This window comes from Ceratotherium simum, chromosome 5, assembly GCF_057802395.1.
Source record: "Ceratotherium simum simum isolate JZ-2026a chromosome 5, ASM5780239v1, whole genome shotgun sequence".
Lineage (NCBI taxonomy): Eukaryota > Metazoa > Chordata > Mammalia > Perissodactyla > Rhinocerotidae > Ceratotherium > Ceratotherium simum.
In genome coordinates, this window is record NC_141904.1 from 61,874,251 (window position 1) to 61,898,106 (window position 23,856).

General features: G+C 40.3%; 1 protein-coding gene across 5 annotated transcripts in view; it reads left to right on the forward strand.

Annotated features, from left to right (window-relative positions):
* PTPRG (protein tyrosine phosphatase receptor type G) overlaps nt 1-23,856 on the forward strand; it is a 687,787-nt gene that overhangs the window by 619,779 nt on the left and 44,152 nt on the right. For 4 of the 5 annotated variants that reach the window (XM_014793421.2, XM_087431273.1, XM_004419875.3 and 1 more), the window contains 2 exons: nt 3-89; nt 13,218-13,309. In XM_014793421.2, coding sequence (XP_014648907.1) covers nt 3-89; nt 13,218-13,309 — 179 coding nt within the window. The remainder of the gene's footprint in view (nt 1-2; nt 90-13,217; nt 13,310-23,856) is intronic. The other variant, XM_004419876.3, reaches the window with a different exon arrangement.

Here is a 23,856-nt window from a genome sequence, read left to right on the forward strand (position 1 = left end):
AGAGGGTGTAACAAAATAAAGTCCAAGGGCTTTCCCAGACGTTTCCGTGAAGTGCCTTCTTCTGGGGAGAGAGGAGAGAAGGGGAGCAGGTGAGGGGCGGTCAAGCTTGAGGGGGGCGTCTCTTTGGCCGGGACTGGCTTGCCGGATTTTTGTTTTGTTGCCATGGGGATTAAAGTCCTCTAGACAGCACGATGCTGAAACTCACCTGTTCTACCCCAACTCCCAAAAGTAAGACTTGCAAATACCAATGCAGCTTGCGGGTACCAATTAAAGTATTTCCTATGTGTGCTTGCTTTGCTTTATTTTGCAATTTTGGGGGGGGGGGGGTGTGTTTTTGGTTCTAGGATGATAACATCCTGGAGGTGTTCTGTGTTTGTGTGTCTGTATGTCAGTTGCATCCATTTTCTTTCCAAAGCATGTTTTAGAACTTTAAAAAAAAAAAAACACATCATGCATGCATTTAGCCTTACAAGTGAAAGAATATCTTTTAGAAACCTAAATTTATAGATAAGTTAGGGATAAAGAGTAGAAGGGAAGAGAGAAGTGAGCAAGTAGGGATATGTTATATATTTTTCTGTAAGAAGAGTGCAATTTAAAAAAAAATAAAAACATGAGTTCTAGATAACTTGACTATTTGGAAAAAGTATTGTCCTGGAAACATGTATAATAAACCTTTAGAAGTCAGGATTGTGCAATCTTCATCACCACACATGAGCCTCTTGATAATATTTCTGTAAGGCTTATCCTAGGCAAACTCTGCTTAATATTGTAATTAGTATTTTAATGTTAAATTGCTAATTAGGCTAATTCACTAATCAATATTATGTTGTGAGTAGTCCCTTATTACTTTCAATGAGCCAATTTATAGGATTAACATTAGAATTTTTACATGGAATGATTTGTCTCCATTGGTTGTGAGTAAATCAGATTATTGAGATGAAATTTTACATATCCGTCCACTACAATCAGGTATACCTGTGAGATCGGAGAAGGTAGAGTCCAAGAATTATGAAAGATTAATGAGAAAGTCCTGGTCTATCTTCTTTTAAGCTGTACCATGCAATTTTGGCCTTGTGGGGAAAGGCAATATCTGCTGACACTGGTAATGTAATTATTCTTTTGATGATCTCTTTCTACTTACTGTAGTCTTCCATTTCTAATCCATTTGCAACACTCCAAGGGTAAAAACTGAAATAGGAACCGTTCTGTATAGCTATAGATTCAAAGATCTAATCTTAATTTAGAGAAAACCTTGGACGTCACATAAATGCCTAACTTTGATGCCCAGTCCATTATAAATATAATGTGGTTTTCACTGTAACACTTTAAAAAGCCAGCATCACCTCATGGGCAGCACAAAGATAAATGCTCATCCAGTTTCTAAGTCCTCTCCAGAAATGGTGCCATAGCCAGGTGGACTGTATTAACTCTAATTTTATGTACTTGGCCCCAAATGTGGCAGTGGGCTCCTTATAGATGTATTTTAGATCCTAAGAGGCATTTTGTTACAAAGTACTCGGGCCCTCTGGTTTCTTCTCTGCTTCTGAGTGCCGGAAGCTTGGAGACATGCAATCAGTTTCATTTAGGTCTATAAGTTGAGAGCCATCTTGGGAAGCTGCACATATTTATAGAATTCACCTGATTATGAATCATACATTTTACTTTACTTTTTTTATAGCATAGTAGCTAAGAAAGACAGTCTTTGGTTCAGGGAGTTGTGGGTTCTAACTGTGGCTCTATCTCTTCCTGGTCCTGTGATCTTGAATAACTTCCGGAAGCCTTCTGAGCCTCAATTTCCTCATCTAGAAAATGGGTCTAATGATAGTTCCTTTTCATGGGGTTGTTGTGAAGATTCAATGAGGTAGTATATGTAAAATGCTTAGTGTGTGAAATATATCTCCCCGTTAAGAAGATGAGGAAACGGAGGCTCTGAGAAGTTCCTTGGCTAGGCCACCCTGCTTAGGGGCTCAGGTGGGACTCCCCGGTGGTCTGAGGCCTGAGCCCTGCCTCTTCTCCTCACTGTTCCACATGCTGTGCTAACTGTGTGTTCCATGAAGAGATGGGCCCGATATAGATCCTGTCCTCAAGGGGCTCAAAGACTCAGCCTTTCTTGATGCTGGCCACCCTGCCGTATCTGTCCCTCCAGAGCCTGCAGTTCCTCATCCTCCTGAGGGTTCTGTGTACTGAAGACCACCAGCCCACTTCCTCCTCTCCTTCCCGCTTCTATCCCCGGGAGCTTTCGTGGCAGCCTCCTGACCCAGTTCCATCCTCGCTGCTCTGTAAAAAAACTTTCCGGAGGACAGGGCCCCTGCCTCCTCTGCCAGGCTGCTCCGGGAGCTGGAGCACATCAGGGAAGCACTGCCATCAGCCTCTGTCTCCCACCTTTGCCCCTTTCTGTCCACTCATTTCCTCTCCTGGCCTGCGTCCCGTGCAAGATGTGGTGGGGAATCAGGAGAAGAGCCCAAAGAGCTGCCTGAATAGCAACCCTCCGAACAAAAGTCCCTGCATGCACATCCACCTCAGGGTAGTACCGTTTGGCTGTTTGTCTCACCTCACTTGTTAGACAGGCCTCTCCCCAGCGGAGGAAGGGGCCTGTGCAGGCTGAGAGTGGACTCGCTAAATCGCTAAAGGAGGCTGACGGTTCGTGTAAGACATAGCCGATTATCCCCTAAAGGAGAAGGAGAAGAAAAAGCAGTAAAAATCAGACCCAAATATTTAATTTTTCAAAAAAGTTGTTGATTTCAATTTTGAAGAGGTAAGACTTGACACGGTTCAAAAATAAAAAAGTTTAAAATTATTTAAACCCCTAGATCTCCGTCCTGTCACCTAGCCACCCTGCTTCCTACCTCCTCGCAAATAGGTAACCACTACTGGTTTGTTGTCTGTTCTTCCAGAGATTGTTGTGTGTGTGTGTATAAAATATGAGCAACTGTGAATCTGTATCCCCTTATCTCCTCTTACACAGTAGAATACTGCATACACTGTCATAAACCTCGCTTTTTTTCACCTAACCCGGTTTTTCTCTATGCATATATAGTTTCCTCATTCTTTTTTACAAAAGCATGATATTGCTTGGTATAGATGTGTCGTGATTTGTTGAACCACTCCCCTGTGGTTATTGTTTTGGTCATTCCCAGTCTTTTGTTGTTGTAAACAGTGCGGTGGTGAAGAACTTTATGTGTCATTTTGCAAGTGGAGAAGTCTCTCTATAGGATAAATTCAAGAGCCAGGCCTGATGGCCCAGTGGTAAAGTTCGGTGCGCTCCATTTCAGCAGCCTGGGTTCAGTTCCCGGGTGCAGATCCACACCACTTGTCTGTCAGTAGCCATGCTGTGGCGGCAGCTCACATAAAAGATCTAGAAGGACCTACAGCTAGAATATGCAATATATATGGGGGCTTTGGGGACGAAAAAAACCAAGAGAGGAAGATTGGCAACAGATGTTAGCTCAGGGTGAATCTTTCCCAGCAAAAAAAAAAAAAAAAAAGATAAATTCAAGAAATTGGCTGTATCATGAGCTGTGTGCATTGGTAATTTCGGTGGGTGGTGCCACATTGCCCTCCCTGTTGTGGGTTTCCAGCAACAACACGTGTGGAGCCTGTGTCTCCACAGCTTTCCCAGCACAGTGTGTTGTCACACTTAGGCATTTTTTAGCCTTGTAGGTGAAGAAAAATGGTGTCTTAGTGTAGTTTTAATGTGCTTTCTCTTATTATAAGTGAATTTGAATTTGAATTTCTTTGGCTGTAAACTGTTTATATCTTTTGCTCAGTCTTCCTCTGCGTTGTTGGTCTTTTCCTAATTGAGAGAGAACCCTCATCAGCAATATGGGTTGCAAATATTTTTTTCCTAATTTATGGTTTGTCTTTTAACCATGTTTATGCTGCTGCTTTGACTTTTTTTGTGTGTGTGTGAAGAGGACCAGCCCTGGGCTAACATCCAATGCCAATCCTTCTCTTTTTTGCTGGGGAAGACTGGGCCTGAGCTAACATCTGTGCCCATCTTCCTCTACTTTATATGGGACGCCACCACAGCATGGCTTGACAAGCGGTGCGTCGGTGCGCGCCCGGGATCCGAACCGGTGAACCCCGGGCCGCCGCAGCCGAGTGCGCGCACTTAGCCGCTTGCGCCACTGGGTCGTCCCCCTCTTTGGCTTTTATATAATCAACTTTGTCCATATATTTCTTTTGCGGTTTCTGGATTTTCAGTCATCATTAGAAGGTCTTTCTCCATTCTGAGGTGACTTTATTTTTTTTGAAGTACTTTTATGGTGTCAAATTTTAATATTAAATTCTTAAGTCATTTGGAGTTTAACTTGATTGATAGTGTGATGTTTGAATCAACTTTTTTTTTTCTAGCTGGCCCCAAGTATATAAAAAGTACTACAATCTGGGGCCATTTAGTGAAGAGTCACGTAATACCTCGCTACATCCTTAAAATAACCTCTTATAGCAAAAGTCTGACTTCTTTCAGTCAGTATGTCAATGAAATAGTAGTTGCCAAAAGATTTTTACCAGACCATTTTACGATATAGACACTGAATCATATGTGCGGTGAATAAAATGTGAATTTCCGTTTCCTACTCCTGCCCAGATTGAGATGGACCATCATGTCCCTGTTAACCTCCCCCATCAGTGGGGAACTGTGGCAGTGCCTTAAAACAGAGGCAAGATGGGGTGGAGAATCCCTCAAGCCTCAGTCCAGAAATTCAGAACATTCCAGATGAGGGTCCTAACTAAGTGTGAAACTGCTACCTCAAAGGCCCTGCCTTCAAGCCTTCTTTTCTGGGTAACAGCTTGGAGCGCTGGGAAACACTGTCCAGAGCTCACTTCCTTACAGTCAGCTGTAACATAAAAACTACCCTGTTCAGGGGGCTGGCCTGGTGGCGTGGTGGTGAAGTTCGTGCACTCCACTTCGGCCCGGAGTTCCCAGGTTCGGATCCCAGGCACAGACCTACACACCACTTATCAAGCCATGCTGTGGCACCGTCCCATATAAAGTAGAGGAAGATGTGCATGGATGTTAGCCCAGGGCCAATCTTCTTCAGCAAAAAAGAAGAGGATTGACAACAGGTGTTAGCTCAGGGCTAATCTTCTTCAAAAAAAACCACCCTGTTCAGATTCTTGTTCTTGTCAAAATGTGGTTTGTTATTACCAGTACTTCAGTCATTTGTAGGTGTCTGCAAGGATTTATTGGCAAACTTAATGTTTAGCAAGAAAGTATATTGCCTTGAGACCACTTATGTGTATATAATTTGTTAATTTTCTCCCACCTTCCTAAGATGTTAATTGCAGGCAATTTGTATCTTCCACTAAAATTCTTACTGCAGAAATCAGATTTTTGACACTTCCAGCTGTAACAAGAGTCGATGGGACATCTCTCCTACCCATGTGAAATCCAAAATATTTTGAAACATTTTTTCCTTATTTAATATCTGTATCCTTTCTCACAACCTATCCATCTTCAACACAATTTTGTTTGGTTCTCCCTTCCCTTCTTTCCTTCCTTTCCTCCTCACAGCTGACAAGCCCCACTTATCCAAGGTATGACAACCATGTGTTCCAGGATTTCCAGGATAGCCCTGATGTGAAATATGCCATTCGATTATCCCTAAAAGTACATTTATATTTGTCAGATCACATGTCCCTTTATAATGGTTTGGAGAATTCTTCCTTCTAGAAGATCCCTTCCTGAAAAGATGCAAGTATGAACTGAGTTTTATAAACAGAATCATTTAGCATACAGTAAAGGAAGCATAACAGCAACTGAATTGAAAAATCTCAACTCAGAACTTCCATTGGGCTCTTTTCCAAGTGGGACCCCCGAGTTATTTCAAGCAGACTCTCCTCTTTGAGGAAAAGCCCAACAACGCCCACAGCCTTTTCCTTCTATTGTTGTTTTTGTTGCTTCAATTTCTTGAAACATTTTCCCCTAAAAAATCAATCCATCTCTTTTTAACACATCTCTCAATTGTCTTCCTTGAAGGCATGTGAACGTTTTCGACTTTCTATTAATAAGTGGCTCTTACTCATACACAGTTGACTACAACAGATCCATTACAAAAGTAAATATTAATGTGATTTCTGTACTCGATAGCATGAGAATAAATGGGATTATTAGCGGGCGTGCCACTGTAAATTTAAATGAGGGTAGTATATAAATCAGTTAAGATTGCTTAATTAATATTCAACAGCAGCTCAGCCAACTGCCCATTCTAGTCTGCACTTAGCATTTTGAGCTGGACGCTGCTGACAAACTCCTTGTTGCCTTGATGTGATTATAAAACCATTGAGCTTAATTTGAAGGCAGTGACTTGGTTTCTAATCTCTATATATCAACATTTGGTTATTTTGTAATCCCAGGTTTTCACAGGAGTCTAGAAATTGTGTGGTGATTCTACTCTCACCTGTGCCCCAGCGGTGACAGTTGATGTTGAGGGCAGTGTGGTTGTAGTGAGCCAAGGACCCTGGGAGAGATCAGTGTGACATCTCAAGCTTGTCGAAGGGATGCACATTTTGACCCAGATGTCTCTAGACCTCAGAAACCCCCTCTCCTGTAAGCGGGGCTTGGATGCTGCCTTTTGAGGAGACTTTTGGATACACAGCAGTGCTGAATGGAATTCTAGACATTTCTAATAGTCAGTCTTTCTGGCCTCAAGATCAGTACTTTGCTTTTGAAAAGTATCGGTCACCTAAATTATTCCCAGATTCTTGTCAGGGGCAGGAAGAGATATAAGTAAGAAAACTGGACATACCAAAAGTTTTCTAAGTGGGTCTCTGGAAAAGCAGGAGCAGCAGAAAGGAAAGCCTTTCTGTAGAACTTCAGTCATTCTGGGTATCTTGCTCTAAGAATGTGCCAGATTCCTGAAGGAAATGGAGACGGGGGATGGAGAGTCTAAAGATTTCCTGCTTATCTTCATAATTTGCTGCATTTTGTTTGAATAGTAAGCCTCTGTAACTTACATATTTACAGATACTTATAAAGCACTGTCCGAGCAGCTGTGGTTGGTTTGTATGTGTGTGTGTTTCATTAGTCAAGAGAGCCAGTTAAACACACCAGGCCTGTCATGTGCTGGCAGTGTGTGTGTTTTGATGGGGAGCTCAGGGAATTGACATTGATGGCTGACTCATATTGGTCGATATTTACTGCATCCTGACTAGATGTCCCCCGACATGTGCTGTGCTTTCTCAAGCGTAGAATTTTTGATTTTTGGAAAAATCTCTCTCTTCAAAATATCTCCCTTATCTGAAAGAATGAAAAGTTGTTTTTAGAAATTTCAGTCCAAGACCAAATGTTCATGACTATAAGCTTAAAGTGTCCATGGGCTTTTTAGAAGCCAGGCTGATCCATTCATGCACACTCCCACCACAAGGCTTTCAGGCACCACAGACCATGGGATGTGGGCTTGAGACCAAGGGAGCTGCCAGCCAGAATCCACACTGATTTGATCAGCTCCTGGAGAGGATATTGCACATTATCCTCCTGTCTTCCAGTCAAGCCTTTCTTAGAAATCTTAAAATATATGAGTTCTTGTTGGTTTTCTAAAAAGGGATGAATGAATGGAGAGTAATATGGAGAGCTTGTTTCTATTTTGCTACTTAGAACCTTCTGTGAGATGTGCATAGATCTAATATGTTGGCCATCTTTGGTCAAGCACCAGAAGCTTTTGGCTTTGTGTTTAGGGGCTGTGATATATGAAAAATGCATACCTTTAAACAATTGACTCTCATTCAGTACAGCGAGATGCTTACTCTGAGAGGCGTAGGAGAAGTGCGACCAATTCCGGGACCGACAGATTCACATCTCCCATTTCATTTTCATTTTGGCCCGTATACCCATTGAGTTTGAATTGAAAAAATTGCCTCATGCAAAGTGGGATGTCTCTTTCTTGCTCTCATCTAGGAGTATTTAGTGAATGTTTGATGTACTTTATCTTGGTACTTTCTTCATGGGGGGTGGGTTTTAGAGAGCCACTTAACTCAGTGGTTTTCAGATTTGTGCAAGTGGCAGGGTGTTTGGAATTCTGGATATCAGAACATCATGAACTACTTAATGAGAAAATATTGACAAATTCAATTCCTTCATAAAAAATAAACTTTATTTTGCCAGCAGACAAGTAGAGCAGTCCAAAGGGTAGTTTAAAAGGTAGCTTTAGGAGGACAAACTTTCATTTGAGAAATAAAAGTTTTTTCTGTGATCTGAGAAAAGACTTTTATTCAAGACAAGAGGCAGAACACTTTGCTCCAGCTTAGAGAATTTCATCCAATTTCTGAGAACTGAGGTTCTAACAGAAACGGAGACGACCTTTCAAATTCTTATTCAAGTATGTGCAATACAGTTTTTCTTTCTGTTTTTGAGATGGTTATATTAACATCCTTGAATTCTTAACTACTGTTTTCCATCCCATATGGGACCCTATAAATTCTAGACTCTTGGTTTCATGGGTACTTGTATGGTACCTGCCATTCAAGGTTGTTTTGTTCTTTAGTGGCTTTCCTAGTGAGAGTACTGGAGACTCTAAGGAACCGTTTTCCGTTTATCACAGTGGTCCCTAACCAGGGACAGTGCACACCAGAACCCTCAGGGGAGATTTTTCAGAATACACAGGCCTCTGTCCCACCCTGGACCCTGCTCAGCTAGGATCACCAAAGTGGGGATCATCCACATAGGTATTTTAAAAGCTCCCCAAACCAAAGAGATATGCACTGCTGGTTGATAACCACTGCTTGGTTGAAACTTTACTGATTGTATGTGTGAGTGAGAGAGAGAAAGAGAAAGATTGACTGACATTGGGACCCTCCAAAAACTAAGGTGCACTTAAATTGGGAAACTCAGTGTCAGGAAAATATATGTTGCAAAGGCAGCTTAGGGGAAGTCAAAGAGAACTAATTTGAGTCATTACTAGGCCAGTCAGGCTCAATGAAAAGAAAATGATCTGTTCTCAATTCCTTAAAGGGGACATAAGGAGGGGAAGGTACAGGCAGAGAGGAAGGGAAGAGAAAAAGGCAGGAGAGGTGAAAATATATAATTTATGGTGGGGATCCATTGGACTAAAATTTACAGTTAAACTTGTAAATGTTATTTTTTATTTCAAACATGATCTACTTTATTGTTTTCCCTTTTTAAGATACTTGCAAAAACAAATGTTCATTGTGAAGAAATTATAATTTTAGAAAATGGCTCTTTATCATCCTAGAATCTGTGTCATTCAAGGGGGGACTTTTAGAGTAAGCTAGTTGGGAGACAATTGGACCTAGATAGAAAATTGAAACTGCATACCCAGTGACACACTTGAGCATTTTCTGAAATTCTGTCTCCATTCTCCTAAGCTCAAAATTAGAGATAATACTGCCTGTTTGAACACATCACAGTTGAGACATTTAGAGGCATTAAAATGTGTGTTTTCTTTTTCTCTTCTCCAAAAATCCCTGCCTTTACTTTTTTATTCCTGGACACCACTGAAGGTCAGAAACCAAAATCTCTCATGGGACCTCTCTGAAATGAGTGAGTTAAAATATAATGTTATGCAATATCGACTCTGAACCAGCTGCTTTTCTTAGGTATTAATAAACCCACAAGGTAGAATTTGTACATGCAAAGAGTTCATCTAGGTGTGGTCAATGATAGTGAAAAGTTGACAAACTTAGCACCTTGATCAGTCCCTCGCCCAAAGTAGACCCCCAATAAATAGTTATTAAAGGAATAAATTAAATTAAATGTCTAACAACGTAGTACATCCATGAAATGGAAAATTGAGCAAACATTGATAATGAGGATGTCAGTTCATATTTGTTATCAATGAGATATGTATAGGGTAAACTCATTTTTGTTAAAAGCAAAACAGAAAATAGCCCATCTGTCTGTCTGTATTTGGTGAGATTACAATAGTAGCCCCGAGGGATATCCGTGCTCCGTTCTTGCTACCCTCTACTCCGTTTATCACGTAGCAGCCAAAATGAGTGTTCTGAAATGTACCACTGCACGGGTTATAGCCCTCCATTGGCTTTCCATTGCTCTTGGATGCCAGGGAGGATTGTGGCCTTGCATCTGGCATGATCTGGCCCTTGCCCACCCCTCCGCCCTTACCTCCTGCGGCCATTCCCTGTTCTTCCCTCTGTGCTCCCTTTCAGTTCCTACAGCGTGCGAGCTCTCTCAGCTCTAAGGCTCTTTGACTAGCTGCTTGATCTGCCTAGAATGCTCTTCCCCCACAACCTCCCTTGGCTGGTCCTCCTCAATCGGGTCTCAATGTCAATGCCAGCTAGTCAGTGAGGTCCCCTCCTTCACCTCCTCCATCAGTTATCACCATCTCATCCTGCTTTATTTTCTTCATAGCTCTTGACTATTTGTAATTATTTGTTTACTTGTTTGTTGTTGATGAACATAAGTGCCGTGAGAGCAGGGACCTTGTCTGTCTTGTTTATCATTCTGCTCCCAGCCCCTCATCGTCAATGATGTGGAACAGTCAGTAAATGAGGGAAAGCGTGGAAGGATATACCCCAAAATGTTAATAGTGATGATTACTAGGAGAAGGATTTGGGGTAATTTTAATTGATTTTTTTCCTTTTTGTTCATTTGTATTTCCTAATTTTTCTGCAGAGATTGTGTATTATGTACATAATTCTTTCTAAATTACCTGAATGCTTAGCCAGGCTTCAGGAAGTAGTTTTAAGGCTTCTAGGCAATTGCAGAGAATGTGTTATCTGCACGCTCCACACTGTGCAGCGGGTGCTAAATAAATGTTTGCTGAGTCCACTGAAAACATTTCCCCCAAAGTTCTGTAGTCAGTTGCTCACCCAAGTCCTTGTATGGGAGGAGAGGTATGTGTGACCTGCATCAAGGTGCGGATGTGGAGAGCTGTGTCTCCCAGGGCTCTGACCTTCATCCCCAGTGGTGTGCTGTTCTCTGGCAGTCACAGAGTTATGTTGCTCCAGGGAAAATCCATTATAAACAGGAGCACATGGGGCACTAGAGTGTGATTTGCTTCAGTACACACTGCTTTTTTCAAAGAGAATGTGGAGCCTTTAGCTCCACATGTAATTGAGGGACTGGGTGAACTGCCTGCCTGACTTCTTCCAGAAAAAGAATCCACAATACAATTTATCCTTTCCACGTCACTTGACTTGAACAGTTTCATGGCCAATAACAATTCTTTTTACTAATAGCTTTATATATAGAAATTTAATAGGCATAGTGATTATGGTCTTAAAAGAGTTATTTCTTTGGGGTTTTTTTGTGTGTGTTTTTTCAGCTAAAGTCTGACCTGTAAATGGTGTGTCATTCATTTCAGTGTCGTAGACCACTTCTTTGGCTACCAAAATTTGAATAGTCCAATATCTCAACAAACGCAGGTTTTCCTTAGCTATGACAGTGACTGGTTAAGGTTCTAGTTCATTTCTTAGGGCCATAACCTATGTTTTAACTGAAATGTTACATTCTGGAAATCTGTGCAAATTGGGGTGGGGGAAGGAGGAAGGAATCCAAGAATAGAAAACTTGATGAATTTAGAAACAGAAAGAAGCTAATACCTCACACATCAAAATCATGTGTTTTACACATGGGTTTCCATCACTTCACATTCAGTAGAAGATCCGCTTACCACTAGGAGCCCTAAAATATGTTGTGTATTTCATATCCACATAGCTTGAGTCAGACTGACCGATGTTCTTTCCAAATTTAGATAAAGGCAGCTAGACAATGAGTGATGAAAACTTGTTTTATTATTTATATTACAAACGCCAGGCAATTCATAGAAGAAAATCATTGTTCAGTGCTCTGCAAGAGCAGTCCTGTTGAGACACGTGCTGAGAGTGGGAGTGATTTATACCCTAGGGGTATGGAGCAGTATCCAGAATCTCTCCTAGAACAGCGCCCAAGTGTACAATTGGTCAGAGCTTCTTTCCATCTGAAAGTAGGCACTGCTTAAAGAAAGACGCTTCATCCTGTGACATGCGATCATTTCTGATTATGTGGTTATAATAGCTCCATGGAAAGCCGAGGTGGAATAATCTATGTGACTTGGAGGCCTCCTCACTCCCACTGTGATCTCCTTTGCTAATAGAGTTGTTTGATTTTTTCCAAACCCCCCAACCCCCTTCTTTGGCTTCATAGAAATATGGTATGTCCAACAGAATCATCCCAGACTGGCGATTAGATGAGCAAAGATAACTCGGAAGAAAAGTTTACTTACTCTAGTGGTTGGAATAGGGCCCCCAGAAAAAGCGAAGCTATAGTGTGCATAAAGGGGCTTGGTGTGAGACGCCAGAGGAGTGGGATGGATCCCAGGGACACTAAGCACCAGAAGGATGCCGCCTGCTTGGCTAAAAGACCCAGCAGTAGGGCCAGCTATTGTGAAGCCCCTCCGCCAGACGAACAGGGACCCTTCTCTGATCACAATAGCCATTCACGCTGAGCAGCCTCATTAAATATTCAGCCTGTGCTTCCGGCAGCTCATTAGGGCCGCAATGAGCAGTGACGTGGATGCTGGAAAGCCGAGGGCCGGCCAGCATCACTAGGCAGACGCTGAGTGAGCTGCTGATGGCTTTTCTGTTCTCTGCCTGTCCTGTGATGACCAGTGTTTGTTCCCTGCTCTGCCTGAAGTACAGGTAAAAACAAACAGCAAAAGACAAGCAGATGACACTTGAGGGCTTCAGGTCCTTTCTCTGATGTTGTCTGACATGGGCTTCTGATTTTGAGCGCTCGCCCCCTTGGAACCCTCTGACCCTCTTCAAGAGCTGTCTGCGGCTTCGGGGGCCTGCACTCAGCACTGACAATGTGGTGCTATTGTGGGCTGTTTGATGACTGCATTTGGGAGGGTCGAGGTGTGATTTTGAACTTGGTGCTGGGGGTTTAGAACAGCAAATTATTCCTCTGTAACAGGTCAAATTTAGAAATATTGTGGGGTAATCCTAGCAGTTTTTACAGCAAGTTTCCTCTGTCCATGCCAAGTTTCCATGTGTTTGAGTGGTTCATTACTAAGCCTTTCCTTTTGACTCTCAGGATAGGTCTGGTGTAATAAAAAATGGATATTCTTCACCTATTTGGAGTTCTTTGAATAGCTGAATGTTGTCCTCGTATCTTGTTACTTTTCCGTGGGTTTGTACTCAGTGCTGTGTGATATTTAAACCTGGGAAAATCTGTGAAAGAATAATTGAAAAATGATGAACTCCGACAAAGTATATTTCTCTGGGCTCACTGTTTGCATGTTTTTCTCTTTCCTACACAGAAAATGTTTTCAGACAGCTCATTTCTATGTGGAAGATAGCAGTTCACCTCGGGTGGTCCCCAACGAAAGTATTCCTATCATTCCTATTCCGGGTAAGTGAGACTGCTCTGATTTGCAATGGGCTAATTGTTTTTCTCTTTTGTTCTCAGTTTTATGTGGTAGCTATGACAAAATATTATTTTTATAGCCTTTTAAAGCTTGCCCAGTCTAGGAGATCCTTAACTAAGGGTAATTTAATGAAATCTTTGCTCCTTTACATATCTGCAAAGTAGTGAAATCCTCTTTAAAAGGGACAGATAACTCAGAGTTAATATAGTGTAGAGTCACATGCAGGGAAAGGAAGTAACAGTAGGAAAAGGGGAAAAACATACATCTTTGCAAATCTACTTGGGCTATAAATTTCATTCTGATAGTCAATTTGTGCTTATATTTTTTAAATCACAATTTGCAATGTTTTTTTTTTTTTTTTAAGTGAATTTTCTCCTAAGATTCCTTACTCTGAAAATAATTTATCTTCGTGTTGGAAGTTTTGGTTCCTAAGGTGTCTGTGGAAGTCTAGGGATATGTTCTTGGTCCAGTGTCTACTTCACTTGTCCTCCAGTAAAAAGATAAAACACTCAGTTAGTGTTAGGGGTAGGGATTGGTGGGGGACACTATAGTAAATCCCAGCAAATGCCATAGATGTTCAGCAGCAGGTTGGTTGTGATGGTAAGGATGTGGGATTTGAAGATGGCTCCCACCATTTTTATGTGGCATCCCTTCCGTTTTGCCAGATTTGAACTTCCTTCATCTGGGTTTTCATTATGTTCTTGTAAATATCTATCTTCAGATATCTTATACATCCATCCTCTTGACATTAATTATTCTTTTGTGAACAGAGGCACTACTTTTACTATATGTTACCTCCCACACACCCATGGCTTCCCCATCCCCTTGTCTGCCTCATTCTCCAGAACAGTTTTAACCATCGAATATACCATATATTTTACTTGTTTGTGGTCTCCCCCCACCAAAGTGAGAGCTTCATAAAGGCAAGTGGATGTCTTCTGAGTGCTAAAATAATACCTGGCACATAGGAGGCATTCTTTAACTCTCTGAATGAGTGAATGAATGTCAGCAAACCTTCCTTGATAGTCTTAAAAGGCCAGAGCTGTGACGCTCACAGGTACAGTACAGTCATTCTCTGAGTACCAAGAAAGACTGCTTCTATTGTTTGCACATCTTCACTAGGTGCAGTTATGGTTGGGAACTTAATTGGCCATTTATGTGTTTGTGTATGTTAAGTCATTAGATATTGCTGGAATTGGCCATATTCTCCTCATTATGGTCAGCTACTCTCACTACAGCTTGTCACACAGAAACAAGAGAGGTAGCAGAAAAGTCTCTGATTAAGTTCCTACTGGGTCATTTTGTGGCTGCTTGACGATTCCCATACAGACGGGATAGGTTTTGTGTTACTCTATGCTCTTCTCTACTAACCCTCGCTCTTTATTCTCGATGGAGGAGACTGTGCTCCTGCCTTTGAGAGGAGAGGAAGCAGACAGGAATCATCGGTCTTCCATCCACATGGAATAAGTAGTTTTGTTGAATCTACCGGATCCGCACGATAGCGTGTGTATCGTCATTTTCCTCTTGCGTCACCTAGAATACGTGTTGACCTCTGGAAAATGCCTGGGAGCCTCTCTCTCCTCTGAACTGAGTCATCTGACAAACACAGCTGTTGGGTGGCTGTGCAATTGAAATCCATTTTAAAAGGTTAAATGGTGAGGGTACTTCTTGGGCTGTCTTTTAATTCCCACTGGATTAGGAATCAGAAAACCTAGGATCTCGCCCTTCCTCCACCATGAAACCTTTGGTCAATGCCTTGACCTCTCTGAGCCTTAGTTTCCAGAATCTGTAAAGTGAGTAGGATGTCTGCCCTACTTGCTCTTGAGGTGGCATTAAAGATCACATGAGATGATATGTGTAGAAGCACTTTGGAAACCGTAAAGTAAGCCAGAAGTGTCAGCTGTTGAAGCTTTCCTTCCCAAATCATGGTATTGCTCATCCCAGCAGCCCTGGAGGGCAAGCATTTGCATGGTTCTGAAGTTAAGATTGTCCCTAACACTGGACCACATCCACTGGGTGTGCCCCACCTCGCTGTGCTCTTTGGCTTTGACTTTAGGACTTTCAATTCCCTGGAATCCTCAGAAAATGCCGTCAATCGTGCCTGCCTTGCCATACTTCTGAGTAGGTGTCTTAGACCAGAAATGCTTTTGAATTTAATTGCCAAATAAAATACTCACAACCCAAAGGCATTTCTTTAAATGTGAGTTTCTCCAAATTCTTACTCACTGGTGGTATAAGTACATGGAAAGAAAATTTCTTCAAATTCTCCACTGACTGAGAAATCCCTGGTATTCAGTTGTACCTCACTTGGTGTAGTAGATGCATCCTTGACGAGTTGTAACACATTTGTAAAAATGAGTTACTTTAAATGCTGTAAGGCAGTGTGGTGTTAAAACACTTACCTAGTGAAACCAAGAGTGAGTCTACTCTTTCTCTGTTTTCTCAGGTTTTCATAGATAGCATAGCCTTAACTGGGGGTATGCCTAGACAAGTAAACTTATTTCATCCTTAACTGAGAAGAAGTTGCCTTATATGACTTTACTTTAAGGATTTTTCAACTTGATCACAATCTCTTATTTTTCCTCAATAAAGCCCCACAGTCCTATTTAATAGTTACATTTGTAAAATATTTTGTAATTTATGAAGCACTTTAACAATCCATTATTCTATTTATTCTTATGGTTTCTTTCGGTTATTACAGTATACTGTCTTGCATAAGAAAACTCATTTAAAAAACCCACAATTTTTAATAAATTTGTGAGTTATTTTCACTGTTAAAGCTTTCAACATAACTTTTCTTTAATGGAGACCTCCTTGGGATCATTTAAATGCTTTACCTTAGGAATTATCTAATTGTTCTTATTTCTAAAAATAATAGGATATTTATAGAGCTCATATGGAATGCTTATTCTGCTCACTGGATATCAGATATATTTTATCCCTGTTCAAATCCTAATAAGAAGACTACTGGGCCCCAGATTTATCAACTTATTTTATCACTTGAACTCCTTGTTTTCTATAATTGAGTTTTTAAAAAAGCTATTTCCAGACAACTACCAATAAACTGAACCATTATACTGGTTAAAAGTGTATGAAACGGGGTGAGGTCAAAAATTCAGGTATCAAACTGTTATAAAATAGAGCTTCTGGGTCATCTCTGTAAAATGTGTAAAAGACTCTGTTCCTAGAACTTATTTTACATTTAACCTTTTTTATTTGTATTTTTTGTTTGCTTATTTTTTTGCCAAGGAAGATTCACCCTAAGCTAACATCCATTGTCAAACCTTCTCTGTTTTTTTTTTTGCTTGAGGAAGATTGTGGGACACCGCCACAGCATGGCTGATGAGTGGAGTTAGGTCTGTGCCCGGGATCCAAACCCACAAACCCAGGCCACCTAAGCGGAGCATGCAGAACTTGAACCACTCAGCCATGGGGCCGGGCCCTTAACCTTTTCTAGAAAACATCATCATCGTCATCTAATATTTATTGAGCATTGGCCAACTATGTGCTCTATGTTTATTTTCACTACAATCCTATAGAGACAGGTGGATATCTCCTTTTATACAGATGAAGAAACTGAGGCTCAAGACATTATTTAATTTGCCCACGGTTACATAGATAAATGGTGGAGCTAGCATTGGAATTCTCTGTGTGACTTGAAAGCACAGATGCTCGGAAATGGCTCTGCCACCTCTTGGCATGCTGCTCTGACAGTTCTGATATCTCAAGATTTCAGGCTCCTCATTTGGATATTGCTTCATTAAATCAAGGCATTTTCAAATACATGTGAATATTCTCTTTAGTTTTTTCTGGGTTGTTCTTTACCATTACCTTCTTCTTTCTCTGGCCCTGACCATTCACTTCTCCTTTAAGTTCTCTTTCATCCTCCTGGAGAGAGTTTCATCATTCTTCTGTTGAAGTTTCCTCCATATCAAAAAATCTCTCCTTTCCTTTGTTCTCTAGTCATTTTTATTCTTTTCCTTCCTAAGAAAAAGACTCTCAACCCACCAATACTTCCATTCCCTGTGCAAAAATAGGCCTGTGTGATTTAAATGACTTAGGGAGCAATTTATACATATGTTGAATGTTGAATACATTTAGACACTCAATCAGCAACTTTTGGATGATTCTGCTGTGGTTAAAATTCATAAATAAACAGCTCTGGTCTTTAAATCCCAAAGTGTAAGTGGAATCAGTAAGTTACACTGACTTTTAAAAAGTAATGTAAAATAGGCAAATGGTTAAGGAAAGCTTTGCTAATCTTTTGATACTCATTCCTTGGGGACAGCAGTTTATAGGAATTTTTTAGGAATTTTGAGTTAATTAGTTTTACTGATTCTAACAAATTTAGGAGTTTAGAATCTTCAGTGTGTTCTGGTTTAATATAGCAAAGACAATCTTGTAAGAATGATGATGTTTTTTCCTGGTCTCACCTACATTTATGTAAAATATGGAAATGCTAGAGACTATGAATAGGGTGGCTAAGGTTAGTTAGCCACATTAGAAAGAACTCGTAATGAAAGAGTGTTTATCCAACATGAAAGAAGTGCTTTGGGGTTAGGTTCCAGTCTCTACAGAATTGACATCAATTCTTTAATCTTGAAAATTTTGAATAGCAGTGCCTGTTCCATGTATGATGTATGGGAAAAGTGGTTTTTTTTCCCCCTAGATAAGTTAAACTGTGACTTCTGCAGGTGAACGAAAGGGGCTTTGACTCTTAATAGTTTTCACTAAATGTTTTTCAAAATCAACTGTTCCATGGTTACTGGTCTCCCAGTAGTCTGTTAGTCTGTGAGGATAAAGCCTAATTGAATGTAATAACCTAGCTGTCAGTCCCTTCATGAACTTTCCATCTTCTAAGACACTGAAGTGGTCACAAATTCCATCCTTCTAGATCCATATTATTCTGAACACTCACAAGTACTTTTAAAAGTCTAGAGTTTCCAACCTAGGGATATTCTTTTGAAACAACAAACTTGAATGATATTTTTGCTGCAGTTATTATTAATGAAGCATTACATACATACATCATCTACAAATTATGTTCATAGTATTATATTTCTTACTCTTTTAGACTTCCATTATATATAGATTTTTAAAATCAGAACTTAGCTCATGAAACTAGCCTGCCTATAGAGCATATTGAAAGGGCTTTTCCAAATGTGCATATTGTCGAATACAAATGTCTTTATAAATGCTTTTCTCTGGAAATTAGAAAATCTAACTTTCTAATAAGAGCATTGCAAAACAAATGTTGCTGCTTACCAGTAGCTTAGAAATCCAGAAATGATTCATGCCTTTCCAGCAGTTAAAATACATCTTATTAATTTGAAGGTCACTGGCTTCAGCAGGGTGCCAGCATATAAAGGGGTTTTAAACATGCAGTTTAAAACCCTTGGGATTAAACCAACCTTGTTGGCATATTTTATTTATACAGAGATTATCTCCAAAGGAGATTCATTGGTCTTTTGACTATAATTAAGCCCTTTCTTTGTTGACTTCATTGTGTCATAAATGAAAAGAGATTTCTTTTTATGGCAGGAAATAAAATGTTCCAATCTCCACAACACTCCTTGCATCCTAAGAGTCTGATTTAGACAAAAATCTATTGGTTGTGTCCTAACAAGGGAACTAAAATCTGAATCATGTTCTTTTATTTCATATTTGCTTTATTTTCCTAAGTTAACACACAGGTATTAGCAAACACAGAGAGAGGCCTGAACTTGGCCTCTGGTGGCCTGAGAGGGTAGACAAGAAGGGGACTGAGTTCCTGAAATCGAGGTTTGTCTACTAGAGGGGTGGTTAACAGTACCTGATAACAGCCCAGTCGTGGGACTTGGGATGGAAAAGGGGAAAGTCTGAGCAGGATTGGCTTCAGCCAAGTACTGTGCTGGGGTTTTATAGGTTTTCCCTGCCCACAGACAGATTTGGTTGAAATTTTGAATAGGGTTGAGGGAACTGCTACAGGTTAAATGAACTTCACAGAGGTTGGTCACAGAGTGAGTGAGTGACTTAAGGCCCTCTGGAATGCTAATGGTAATTATATATGTACCCACACACTGCCAGAGTAAGCAAGCAGCGATATTTTCTTAAACAGATTACTTAAGCCAATCAACCCCAGCAGCTAAGCATCTTGGCAGGAAGGTAAATGCTATTACACTTTATTTACCTGGCATCATCAAGGTAACCAGAATACCAGTGTGAATTCTCCAGGTAACTGAAGCCTACCTTTAAAGCCAAAGCAATTCATTTCAGCCGTTTTTTTTTTTAGAAAGTTTCTTTAAAATGTATTATGTGGTTCTCTACCAGCTCTAACCATCTATGCTCATTTTCAGGTCTAGAGAGGTCATATATGATGGAAGAAGCCAGCTTTGGAGTCAGCCTGGCCCTGCCATTTGATAATGCCAGTGGACCTTGGCCAGGCTTCTAGGTCTCTCTTAGCCACAGTTTCCCCATCCATTAGATGGGGGTAATGACAGCCCCTGGATCATAGGGTCGTGCATGTAAAGTGATTAGCACCTAACAGTGATTCAGTTATAATGCTTTTACTAAATGCCAAGCACTCTTATAAGGACTTATGTTATCTCGTTTACTTTGCATAACACTCTATGAATTAGGTACTGTCGTTATTCTAATTTTACAGTTGAGGGAAGGGAATCACAGGGAGATGAAGTCACACCACCAGGCAGTCTGGCTCTGGCTTTTCCACTCACACCATTGCCTCTGGGTACGTGAAACACAGGAAACATTCCATCAATGGTGGCTGATAAGAATAACTGCTACATAGTTTTACTGAGTTACGGGCTAAAGACTTGTGTGGGCCTCTGTAGTGCCTCCCAGTGGTGGATGTTCAGGGATAGCCTTGGCTGCTGATTTTTCCTTTCAAATATCAAACCAAAAATTGCAGACAAGAAAGCTAAGGGAAAGCTTTTTCCCTTTTTGTTTATGTGTTATTCCTTAAAATTAAGAGAGAGCATATTTAGCATATGTGAGGAGGTTAGAAGCGTAGACCAAAGTATGGGTGATTTCCCTCTCACGGCTCTGAAGATGCAAGTGCATCAGAGATAGCACTGCAGATTTTGGAAACAACTTTTCTTTATGTTCAAATGCATTTTTCTTTATTTCCTGCAGTGTTTCATTGGAAATCAACATTATTCAGCTCTATTTTTCCTTCTTGGAAGCTCTCAGCTTTAGTACATTCTTCTCAGTAGACATTCACCCTCTTCTAATGCTCTGCTTTTGGTACCTACAAACCAAAGACTAATTTTAAGCTTCATCAGAAGTGGTACATCCAGATACTTTGTTGTGGACTGACCAAAAATAAAAGGCTTCTTACATATAGAATTTAATTCCAACCACAAAAGGCTAAAATCTTGGAACAAAGTGTAAATAATAATATTTAATAACAATGAGCCCACTTTTCAGGTGTGGATTCTCAACTGACGATATCAGACATTTTGAAATGGGGTGATTTAGTAGTAACAGTTTTCGTCCCATTTTTGCCTAATTTAAACCTTTGGTATCTGAAAATTCTGTAAGTAAAAATATTGGCACAAAATTATAAAGTAACATTTTATCCGATTCCCTGAGATACTCTGTTTAATTCCTCACTTTTCCTTGAAGCTGTGGTGCTTTGAGAATGAAGACAGACAGCGTATCACAGTGCAGAGAAGCACAGGCTTTGGGTTCAGTGCACCAGGATTCAGATCTCAGCTCTGCTGCTTAGTGATTGTGTCACTTTGGACCAGTTGCCTCGATTTCCTTATGTGTAACGTGAGGATAACAAAGTCCCCTTTACCTAGTTCTTGTAAAGAAAAATGTATGAAAAGCATGCAGCACAGTCCCTGGCAACCACTAAGGGCTGAATAAATGGTGACTCTTCTCATTATACCAACTCTATCATTAGACTGTTTTCATTATTCCATAACAAACTTCCATCGAACCTGTAGTTATGAAAACATCTTCACTTTGATTCCAGTTCACCTTTTTTCTTTGTGTTCCTCCCCATCACCATTACATCAGTGACATTTATTCTCACCTAAATCGTCAGATCCATCCCTTTTGTGTCACTTGAAGTCCGCACCATGTAATTACATGCTGTTCTTGCTCTCACTTTCTCGTGTTCGTCATTTCTCCAAAGCCAATGTTGCCCTGGGACAAAGACCATCTCCCTAATGTCTGGCTGAGCCCTAGGTGCTCAGTAAATGCCTCAGGCAGTGGTTTCCCCTTCACTCTGGCCCAGACGACAGCCGTTCTTTCCAAGTCAGAGCACTCGTGACCATGGGTCTGCGGCCGGCTTCTGCGGCCATGCTCTAGCCTTCAGTTAACCTTTCTGAGCTCGTTTTCTCAACTGTAAGATGAGGATGAAAATATTACCCATCTCTTAGGGTTGTTGGGAAGATTGAGGACATGTTAATACATGCAAAGGGCATAGAAACTGCCTGGTCCATAGTTAGTGCTGCTAATATTCTCTGCTTTCGTTAATGAAACTCAGATGTTTAGGTGGAAATAGCATTTTACAGATGGATATCTTCTTATAATACAGAGTCTTTCCAGATAAAAATTGAGCAGATCAGGTCTATGATGCTGTCCTAATTGCTTGGCCTTCTGCTAGTCACAGTAATTTTATAATTATCTGGCTCATGTTGAGAGAAATTTAATAGAAAAACTATATAAGAGGAAAATTATTAGGACTTCTAATTAGTCATAGTCTTATATTCATCTTAATATTGAGAAAAAAGATTTGTGACCCCTCAGTTACATTTATCTTGATTGAAAGACAAATAATGTGTTATCTGGTAGCTGATGGTGGTCAGTACAGTGTGTTGTGTGTTTGTGTTATCTGCTTGTCTGGCAGTTTTATGACGTTACTGGTGGTGCCTGGAAACCCAGAGGGGTGTGGTTAGACTTCCTTGGGTGAAGAAGCAAATTGGAGAGACTAGTGAGTCATATATTTCCATGATTATCATACTGAACTCTGCTGGATTTTTGCTGCATCTAACCGTGGGTGTAGCAAGCAGACTGATTTCTGGGCATGTATGGCATTAGCTTGGATATTACAGTTGTGCACTTTGCAGGAAAAAATAATAAATTGTTAACCTAAAGCATTTTTTTAATGACTTGAGGTGGGCTGTGACCTTTGAAACTCTGTTTTGTACCTTGTGGAGTAAAATAGCTCTAAAGCTGACGTGTTTTTTCTTATTTTGAACTAGAGTCCATGTGCTTAATCATGGTGCCGTAAGCTTACTGGGAATCTACATGTATGAACTATCATTATGAAATAAATATCGCCCTCAACCTATTATACTATTAAGGATGTCACTCTGCCCTTAGAAACAGTGTTGTGACTTTCATTTCAAAATAAATAGGAGAGAAATCTGCAGTCTGCGTGCTGGAGTGTTTGTGGGGCTAGGTTGTGTCCCATCTCACTTATTTTGCCTCTTGTGTGAAGATGAGTTTATTCTTGGGTTAATCTTTTACAGACTCTCCAATTTTGTACATATTAACCCTTTTCTCCACTTAATATCATTTCTTTGCCACTTGATCATTACTGAAGAATTTGCTTACTTCTAAACATTTTAAGTGAAGTGATCAGATAATTTTGGAAATTTTTCTTGAACTGTGCATTCTGCTAAATATTCTGGGGAAACATTTTGGCTCTGCTTACTTTGTTAATGCTGGTTACATCATTATGGGAGCTATAGATTTCTTGGGCGTGCAAAATGATTGCATATTCATGAACATCTTCAATCCTGAAATATTTGTAAATAACTTGGCAATTTTTTTCATAAGGTGGCCTATTAAAAGGATTAGGTCTTTAATTGTTCACACAGAAAGAATTTGTGCTTATAGAGCACCACCTATCTGATAAGTAACATTTCTATGCTAAGCAATTTGGATTACGAACATATAAGTCACCTTCCTTAAACAAAGTATAAGGGATGCTATTTTCTGCTTTAGAATGATTCAAGTTTGAAAATGTCAATAGATGCAAAAAGCCACCCTAGAGCTTTGCTCTCTCGAAAGAAAGTAGAGAAGGAATGACATAGTCAATGTTAACTGTCACCAGATGAAGAGAAATCAGATTGTCAGGCCTGGATCTATAACATTCTTGCCAAAGTAGGACCTCATTTACACATACAGATCTTCATACCCTTTGCTAAGAAAAGCATCTGTGGCAGTTTAGATGTTTGTGCGTTTGCCAAAGATCTTTCACTCTGAATAAAGTAAATGTCATGTCTGTTGTTTATCTCAAATTCAGCAGAGTATTTTTAAAAGGAAATATTTGCGGGGGAGGGTTGAAGGAAGAAGGGAGGAGGGAGGTTGGGGAGCTCCAGTTAGAGGGGTGTGGCCGCTTTACAGCAGTACTCAAGTATCAGAACGGATCTGGATAAATCAGCTTAAAACACAGTTTGGACTCATGAACTAAAAATGTCCTTTTGAAATGACAACACTACAATAAATTGTAATGGGGAGTCTTCCTGAATCTATACCTAGTCTGTCAACACCAAAAAATCCAGTTAATTCAGTC